The sequence below is a fragment of the Rhinopithecus bieti genome, unplaced genomic scaffold, assembly GCF_001698545.2.
Source record: "Rhinopithecus bieti isolate Rb0 unplaced genomic scaffold, ASM169854v2 scaffold_20206, whole genome shotgun sequence".
In the NCBI taxonomy this organism is placed as follows: domain Eukaryota; kingdom Metazoa; phylum Chordata; class Mammalia; order Primates; family Cercopithecidae; genus Rhinopithecus; species Rhinopithecus bieti.
In genome coordinates, this window is record NW_016810187.1 from 271,638 (window position 1) to 281,641 (window position 10,004).

The following is a 10,004-nucleotide window of genomic DNA, read 5'->3' on the forward strand; positions in this document are numbered from 1 at the left end:
TAAGCAGCTGCAGAACAGCGCCATTTTGAGGGCTCGGCCCCCACCAGACTGCAACCTACCCTGGGGCCCAAGAGTCCCTACACCCTAAATTGGGGGTGGGGGAAGCACCTGAAGGCAGTCCCCTACACCCTGCCAACCTGCAGACAATGATGATACCTAACTGCAAGCCACTGGCAGTGACCCACAACCCCAACAGTCACAACCCCAACAGTCATGTATTTAAAAGCACCCTGAGGCAGCACACCAACATGGCACAAGTATACATATGTAACAAACCTGCACGTTATGCACATGTACCCTAGAGCTTAAAAGTATAATTAAAAAAAAAAAAAAAAGCACCCTGAGGACAGATTCCCCCAATCACGGCTACCAACTGGCAGAAGCTCACATGCCCCAGATGCCTGCCTACTGGCCGCTGCCACTGAAAACAACGTTGCCTTCTCCAGCAGCAGGACCCAAGTGCTGGTAGCACCCTGCCAAGGGCCTGAAGAACACCCCACCCTTGTCTGCAACCTGGAGGCCTGAGGATAGGCCAGCTTGGCTGGACTCTGTCCTCCCCCTCTGCTGCCCTAGCAGTACCCGAGCACATATTTGGGGTCCTGAGGGTGGCCCTATGACATCCTCCACCACTGGCACCTGAGCACTTTTCCCAGGGGCAGAAGACACGCCCACCCAACCTGCCACTACCACCACAACTGCTACCCACCTGCACACACCACCTGTGGGCCTGGGCACTGTCCTATCCAGCCCAACAAAGCCACAGTCGGTAACAGTGTGCATCTCTGGGGAGCCAGAGGGTTGCCCCTTCACTGCTACCGCCATTGCTCACTGCCCAGAAAACTGACCTGCTCACCCTCCAGGCTCACCACTGCCACTGCTGGCAACCAAGATGATATCTGGACTCACTAGCACAGGTGCCAGCATACGTGGCCTTGGGACTCAAAGACAAGCAGGGTCAGCCTGCTGCTGCCACCACTGGGGCCCAAGGACTAGCCTGCCTGATGTCACTGATCCCAGCAAAACTTCACCACACCCTCCACTAACAAGCATACCTTAAGCCACTGAGGAAACCACAGACATCATTGACGCTGTTTATAGGTAAGAAATTACACAGCCAGTACCAAGAATCAAAGCCAAAGTGCCCCACCCAATCAAAATCATTGGTACATCTTCGGGAAAAAGTCCTCCCCTAAAAAGGCAAATTCAAAAAACTAGAAGCAGCAATGTTTACACCAGATGTGCAGATATCAACACAGGGCACAAGAAAACAGAAAAAGAAATAAATTATGATACCTCCAAAAAAAAAAAAAAAACAAAAAAAAAACACACCAGAATAATTCTCCAGCTACAGATCCCAATGAAAAATAAACTTAGGAAATATCAGAAAAGAATTCAAAATAATGATAACACAGAAACTGAGTGGGATACAACAGAACACAGAAAAACACTGGAGCACTGCTTCAGGACACTGGTCAAGGCAAGGACTTTATGGCTAAGACCTCAAAAGCACAAGCAACAAAAATAGATGGGATTATATTAAAGTAAAAAGTTTCTGTACAGCAATGGAAACAATAAACAGTGTGAAGAACAACCTGTTGAATGGGAGAAAATATCTGCAAACTACTGATCCAACAAGGGACTAACATGCAAGAAACTCAACAATTAAAAAATAAATCCCATTAAAAAGTGGGCAAAGGACATGAACAGACATTTCTCAAAAGATAACATACAAATAAATGGCCAACAAATATATGAAAAAATGTTCAACATCACTAACCATCAGGGAAGTGCAGATCAAAACCACAATGAAATATTACCTTACCCCAATTACAAAATAACAGATGCTGGCAAGTATGCAGACAAAAGGGAACTCCTACACTGTTGGTGGAAATATAAGTTAGTAGAGCCACTATGGCAACCAGTATGCAGATTTCTCAAAACTAAAAACAGAACTACTGGATGATCCAGCAATCCTACTACTGCGTATTTATCAAAAGGAAAGAAAATCAGTTTATCAAAGGGATACTTACACCCCTTGTTTACTGTAGCACTATTCATAATAGTCAAGATTTGGAATCAACCTAAATCCATCAACAGATGAATAAAGAAAATGTAGTATATATACACACTGAAATACTGTTTGGCCATAAAAAAGAATGAAATCCTGTCATCTGCGGCAAGGCGACATGGATAGAAGGGGAAGGTCATTATATTCAGTGAAAGAAACCAGGCACAGAAAGACAAATTATTCCATGTTCTTACTTATATGTGGAAACTTTAAATGTTGATCTCATGGAGGTAGACAATAAAATGATAAGATACTAGAGGGTTGGAAGGGTGTGTGTATCTGTGTGGTGGGAGGGAAGTAGAGGGATGAAAAGCAGTTGAATAATGTGTACAAACATACAGGCAGAAGAAATAAATTCTTTTTTTAATTTCCAACTTTTAAGTTCAGGGGTACATGTGCAGGATTGTTACATAGTCAAACATATGCCATGGTGAACAGCTGCACAAAGGAATAAATTCTCATGTTCAAAAGCAGAGTAGGAGAATATACTTAACAATAATGTATTATGTATTTCTAAACAGCTAGAATAGATGACTTGAAATGTTCCCAAAACACAGAAATAATAAATACTCAAGGTTATACATACCCTAAAAGCTGACTTGATCATTACACATTCCATCCATGTAACAAAATATCACATGTACACCATAAATATGTACAAATATTATGCATTAATAAAAATTTTTTAAACGTCAACAAATAAATATAGCCACCTCAAATATAACATATCTAAAATATATCCAGATATCAGCTTAAATTTCTCATTCTAAATTTGTAAAGATTTTATTTTGCAATTCTATGCAAATCAGTATTTGCATAAAATTGTGCAAATGATGTATTCCATGTAATTATGCAACATTAACAAAATATAATACAATTTTCTATCAAGGCCCATAGAAATACTCCCAAATACCCTCAGTTTTCCCCCAGTGCTGTACAGTGTATTCTGATGGAGAAAACGACTGGAAGCCAGAAGAGTGAAAGCAAAAAGACCAACTAAAAGCTAAGAGATAATATACCCACAAGTTTCTGGCTTAGGCAAATTACTGAAAAGGACTAACAGATAATAAGAAATAGTTTGAGGAGTAAGGAAGACAGTAAAACAATCCAATTCCACTTGAAAAAGCTTGAGTTTGACGTACCAATGAGATATCACGGAGAAGTTATCTCATAGTGAATGAGGTATATAGGTCCAAAATATCAAGCTAGAGACAATAATTTTTAGAATAAGGGAATCTAAGTGATAATTGAAAGCTATGAGATCTTCTTGAGAGGGTATTTAGAGTCACAGGAGATGAGAAACAGGGACATAACCATATACATTTGATCCTTGAACAATAGAAGTTCCAACTGAGTGGGTCCATTTATACATGGATTTTCTTCTGCCTCTGCCACCTGGGACAGCAAGACTAACCCTTCCTCCTCCTCAACCTACTCAATGTGAAGACAATGAAGATGAAGACCTTCATGGTAACTGACTTCCACTTAATGAACAGTAAATGTATTTTCTCTTTCTTATGATTTTCTTAACATTTTCTTTTTGTCTAGAGCTTACTTTATCTTAATAATGCAGTATACAATGCTAACACGAAAAATATTTGTTAATCAACTGTTTATGTTACCAGTTAAGGTAACCAGTCAACAGTAGTAGGCTCTTAGTACGTATGTTTGGGAGGAGTCAAAAGTTATATTGGAGTTTTCAACTGCATGATGTTGAAGGGTCCACTGCAGTTGATAACCAGAGGAAAAGTAGCAAGGAAATCTGAGACAAAGTATAACAGGTCCTTGGAAAGTAACTTAAAAAGGAGTAGTCAACAGAATCAAATTCTGATAATTTAAAAGTATCCAGTATTTGAGTCACTGGTGACTTCAGTGAAAACAGTTTTAGTACAGAGCAAGAGCCGGACTACAGGGAATTTGAACAGAAAATGAATGGGTAGAGACAATTCTTTCCCAAGTGTAGCTATAAAAGGAAAAAGCAGCAGCTAGGGGAAAGGGTGAGGTCAATGGTAAGGGTTTTGTTTTGTTGTTTAAGATGGAAGGGGAAAGAGTATTCTTAAATGCTGAGAGAAAGGAGTCAGTGTAGAAGAAATAGGTGGAAGAGAAAGAATAGTTTATGAAAGTAAATCACTGATGACTGTTAAAAGAAAATTCTCTATATTCTTATCTAAATTTCAGAAGACTAACAATTTGAACAAAAATAAAAACTTTATATTCCTAATGAATTTCATACATTTATATCTTGAAGACATTCTAAACATTTTTTGTTGAAATATTATTCAACAAGGCAAGCAAGTAGGTAAAAGAGAATTCACATTGACATTTCACTTTCATTAAAATTCCCATTCTTTTTATTTAACTTTCTATTTACCAACTCTGTGCATTACTCAAGTTTCAGAAATAACATAAAAATCTATCATAATGTCAGCTGCCAGGCCCAACCTGCAGACCCTGGCCGAACAATAGGAAGAAAAATGTATGCAGACACAGGTTTTTTCCTGGACGTGCGGCTAGGGGACTGGGCCACTCACAGACATCGAGGAGGATACCATAAAGAGTCACAGCGGCTGCAGCCCAGACACACTGGCATTTTTTTATTACAGATTTAATGACAAAGGCTTTGAGTCAACACACTCGAGGGTAATTAATATGGTCGCCACTGCCTTGCCACCCTCCCCCCACCTCCAACCCCTGCCCCACTGCCACTCCCGCGGCTGATTAAAGGCCTAAGTAAACTAACTTATCTAGATGAATTTCTTTATATCCCCAGGTTATCTAACCTTTGCTATTAGGCTCCCGGTAAGAGAATCTGGCTGACTTCAGCCAAATTATCTTTCGAAGCTTTTGCAAAACCTCCCAGCCTTCCAAGAAGGTTTGCATCTTTTTTCTATAATTTCTCCCACCACCCTGACTAATCTCCTACAGTAATATTAGAATTCTTTTTTTTAAATGAATGAAGGTAACAGAAGAACAGATGACTAAAACTTTCAAGCTTGGGTACTTTCTAAGGAAAAATGACAGTACCACTAACAAAACTGGGGCTGCTAAAACATAAGGCATTTCAGAATAGTACAATCAACATTCATAATAAAGTTGTCATTTCTAATAAACATACTTGTTTCATGAAAATGACTTTTTAAAAGTAATTTTACTTACATTACTAATTTAACTGAATACGCCAATTAATTAATTGTTGGAATATCCCCTTCCAGGAAATAAACAGGTGAAATTAATCTTTTGTTATATCAATCTATGCTAATATGTTTAATAAATATTAAATATGCATGAAATAATTCATTCAGTAGATATTTATTGAAAGCCTCTCTATGCCAGGCACTCTTCTGTGCTGAGGACTCGAAGGTAAATAAGGCAGAGAAGGACTCCCCATCAAAACTTGCATTCTGGCTAGGGAACACTTAGAATAAAAGTATAACAATTAGAAAATGTCTAGGAATGGTAAGTGCTATCAAGAAAATAAAAAAGCTTAAGGAGCAAATGGGAAGTGGTGATGACTATTTGAAACAGGAAAGTCAGAGACAGATTCTCTAAAGAGAGAACACTTGAGCTGAGATCTGAATGAAGAGAAAAAAATCAATCATCTTACAATCATTACAGATGAAAAGAAGAGCTGGTAAATGTCATTATGGCACTTTAGTCATGGCTACATATTTCTGTCCATCAAAAGCCAACCCATTTAAAACTGGCATCAATTTTAATCAAAATGTATGGACATGCAATAGTACTGATTTTTTTTTTTTTTTTTGAGACGGAGTTTTGCTCTTGTTGCCCAGGCTGAAGTGCAGTGGTGTGATCATAGCTCACTGCAACCTCTGCCTCCTGGGTTCAAGCGGTTCTCCTGCCTCAAGCCTCCTGAGTAGCTGGGATTACAGGTGTACACCACCACGCACAGCTAATTTTGTATTTTTAGTAGTGACACAGTTTTGCCATGTTGGTTAGGCTGATCTCGACCTCCCGACCTAAGGTGATCCACCTGCCTCAGCCTCCCAAAGTGCTGGGATTACAGGCGTGAGCCACGGTGCCTGGCCAATGATTTTTAAGTGATCTAAAAATAATTAGTGATGTTGTGGGATAGGCAATATTCACTTTCAGATACACCCACACAGAAAGTATTAATGTACAAAACTTTTAAAAATATGTCACAGATGCTTAAACATTAACATATGTTACTTAACAGCAATCTTTTGATATACACATCATATGCGCAGAACTATATGACTCTTTCTCTTAAAGTGAGAACATTTCTATGCTGGATAAGCAGTAAATATAAAGAGAATCTTACTTTTAGCAAATATATCAACTGGTGATCCATCAGGCAAAAGCCATGGCCAACCTTTGAACTGCCATGCAGGACCCTGAACAAAAACGGCTACAACGCGGTCCCTACAAGTAGAAAAGTGGGTGGGGGGAGGTAAGGGACAGACGAGATTATTTCAAACTTGAGCTTTAGCTACTAATAAATCCCTTAGGCAACAGGCCCATAAACATTTATGTGGTAGAGTCTTATCAATCCTTCTATGAAGGTAAGTACTTACCACCTTTTCAATATCATGATCGTTATACTTCCCATATATCTGGTTTTTACACCTAAGTCTTTTAAACATAATTAAATGGACAATAATTGTATGTAATTTTGTTTTCATTTTCTGTTCCCTGCAATAGGGAATAGTGGTTGATAACTAGTAATCAAAAAAGTTGTTTAAAATATCATTTAAAATTCAAACACATCTTAAATATTTTACTTTAACTAAAAACATTACATTATAGGAATTCATCAACCATTTTACAAGGTCCCAGGGCCTTATCTGAGTTCTTGTGATTACTTGGGAAGTAATCTGAGTATAGAAACCATTTAGACTTTTATAATTTCTGCAATTGTTTTACAACTGTTTCATTCACCCTAAATGTATAAGTATTTTTAAAGCATTTTTTTCCCCAACCAATCAACCTAGTTTTCCTAGGAAGAACAAACTTCTTTGTAGACCCTCAAATTTCATTATTTTACAAAATATTTAATTGAATTGAGAAATTATAAGAAGTACTGCCATAAACAGTTAAAGCCAATAACTAAAGAGGTGGGAACAAAACAACATCATCAACAATAACGGTTAAAATTAGTAATATTTACTGAGCATTTACTATGTGTCAAGTGCCATTTGAAGGACTTGATGCATTACTTACGATGTTAACAAAGTTAATCTTCAAAACAATCCAATGATCTCCCTGTACACTATTGGAAACCTCAGTGTATAAATGAAGAAACAAGTGCATGGGCATATTGGAGAACAGAAAGGAAGGTAGAAGTACAGAGAAAAGGAAGAAGGGAAGGAGGAGAATAAATTACTATGCTGGGGCACTGGGTATGCTACTGCTCCTATTTAAGGGCAGAAAAATCATGAGAACAGCCATCTCAGTATTATTACAAAAACAATTTTGATCTTGCAACTCTGTGAAAGGGTCTCAGGAATGACCTGAGGTCTGCAAACCACACTTTGATAACCACCGCAATTAATGAAGACTGCAGACATACAAAAAAAATTACACCAGAGTTACCTTCTATTCAAGCAGAAGACCTACAACAACTATTAAAAACTGCAAGCTTAAAATTCTTAAGCTGCTCAAAATGTCTGAGGCTAAAATTAAGTCTTTAGTTAAAAAATTTTCCCTTTCATGGGATACATGCCTCAAACTGTCAAAATCATCTTTGGCAATGCAGTATACTATTAAATAATCCTTCAATTTCATGATATAACTTATAACAGTTGAAAGCCCAAGATGCCTGCCAAAGCAAAGGGAATTTGCTGAGCAGAGATCACTTATATTCTACTGGGTCTTATAGGATCAGCAGAGAAGCAGGGTAATAAAATGTTACTCCCCTGAATTCTTGGAAGGATAATTAAAGGAAAAGGAAAATAAGGAAGTAAGGAAAATGCTGGAGACTTCAATGGTTGGAGACCCTAACTAATACACGCAAGCAGTATTTTACAGCATAGTGATGACATTTGTATACATTGTATTATTTCTGCAAATACATTGCAAACATAAAATACAAGTGGTATAACTTCCCTATTTGGTTTTAAGCTTGATATCTGAAATTCTAATCTTACTTTCTACCATACTGAAGTATCTATCCCAGGGCGGCGCGGGGCGGGGGGGGGGCGGGGGTACCAGAGGGAAGTATTATAATTTAAAAATTATATATATCATAATTATATATATATAGATATCGTCTCTCTATATAATACACATATTTTATACTCATAAATATGTATTTTACTAGTATACATAGAGAGGAGAGAGGAGAGAGAGAGAGAGAGGAGAGAGAGGAATGTATCCTACCAGCTCTTGAGGCATAAGTTTAACGGGCTGGTCTACTACTCTATAAGATACTGTGACACCAATTAATTGTAGTGCTCCCTGGTTGCAATTTTCTTAAGAAAATTTTTAATATTAATATTCGCAATGCCTTGACTTCTTAATGCCCAAAAACTAACAAGTACTTCAAAAGCAAATTTATCTAATGTGCCATGTGTTGCATTCTCTGTATCACAGATATATACTCAACTTTTACTTCAGATTAAAGAAATAAGGTAATCTGTGTGTCTAAATTTATAGGCACTTTATATTATAAACAGCTTAATATTTTGTTAAAGAACATTTTAATGCAATAAAAGGGTTAAACCATGATAAAAGAGCTGTTCCTATCATTTTTATTACATTATTCCCTTACAATAAAAGTATGCCTTCACTTTCTTCTTACCAGATAATTGAAATTCTCCAAACCAAAAATCTGAACATAGAATACCTTACAACATTAGTCTAATTTGCTGGGTTCTACAAGCTCATCCAGAACAAATGAACAAGTGGAAAGAATTTTTTACACTGGGTTTTCCAGAAGTTGGAATGTTTCTTCTTATAAGTAAAATCAAGTTTACCTATCCAAAATATAAAGTTATTGAGGAATTATTAGAAAGTTAACATTATTGATGACCAAACTAAATATACATTAACATACTTTTCAAAGACAGTTCCTATTTAGAACTCATGATAAAATTTGATAGTTGCTCATACAAGAAAAAACAACGAACAACACACAGAAAACAAACGAATATTTAAAAAATATAGGCTGCCAGGTGCAGTGGCATATGCCTGTAGTCCTAGCTACCTGGGAGCCTGAGGCAGGAGGACTGATACAGTCCAGGAGTTCAAGTTCTGCCTGGGCAACATAGTGAGACCCCATCTCTTAAAAAGCAACATCATCAACGGCAATAATAACACTCATTCTCTTGGATTCAACACCTGTGAAAAGAAATATATTTATATATATAGACTATCTTACCAGTCTTGAGGCATAAGTTTAAGGGGCTGGTCTACTACTCTATAAGGTACTGTGACACTAATTGCAGTGCCCCCTGGTTGCATCTGGTCTTTTCTTCTTTGTATTAGAGTTTCATTTTCTCGTTGACAACCTTGTTTCTTCTTTTCATCTGATGGGACAAATCTTTGAAAAAACAGAGATGAGAAAAAGCCAAATGTATTCCATGTGATGAAAATGGGAAAATAAACTATAATTTGAAATAATTTTTTAAACATTAATTCATTTTAAACTAAAGATGCTTGTTTTTAAATAAACCTGCTCTGCAAGTACAGATCATGGAGAGTATAGGTCTTTCCTCTGTACACCAAACAGAACTTAAGCTCACTCAGACCCTAAGATGGGGGTTGTGTGTGTGTAACAACACACAATTTATATTCATTCAACTAGCACATTCTCCACACTAATCCTTAATTCCTCAAATTCTATTAGAGGGAAACTTCATGATAAAGAGGAATTTTATTAGAAATCAAAAAGTCATTTGAAACGAAAAAGTTGTTGTGGCTAGCAGGCCTCTTTACTCTGTGACTTAGCCTATCCAGA

General features: G+C 37.3%; 1 protein-coding gene across 2 annotated transcripts in view; it reads right to left on the minus strand.

Moving 5' to 3' along the window:
* Positions 1 to 10,004, minus strand: part of CDC73 (cell division cycle 73) — a 141,440-nt gene that overhangs the window by 11,519 nt on the left and 119,917 nt on the right. For both annotated transcript variants that reach the window (XM_017891600.1, XM_017891601.1), the window contains 2 exons: positions 9,426 to 9,587; positions 6,369 to 6,469 (listed from right to left, as the gene is read on the minus strand). In XM_017891600.1, the coding sequence (XP_017747089.1) occupies positions 6,369 to 6,469; positions 9,426 to 9,587 (263 nt within the window). The remainder of the gene's footprint in view (positions 1 to 6,368; positions 6,470 to 9,425; positions 9,588 to 10,004) is intronic.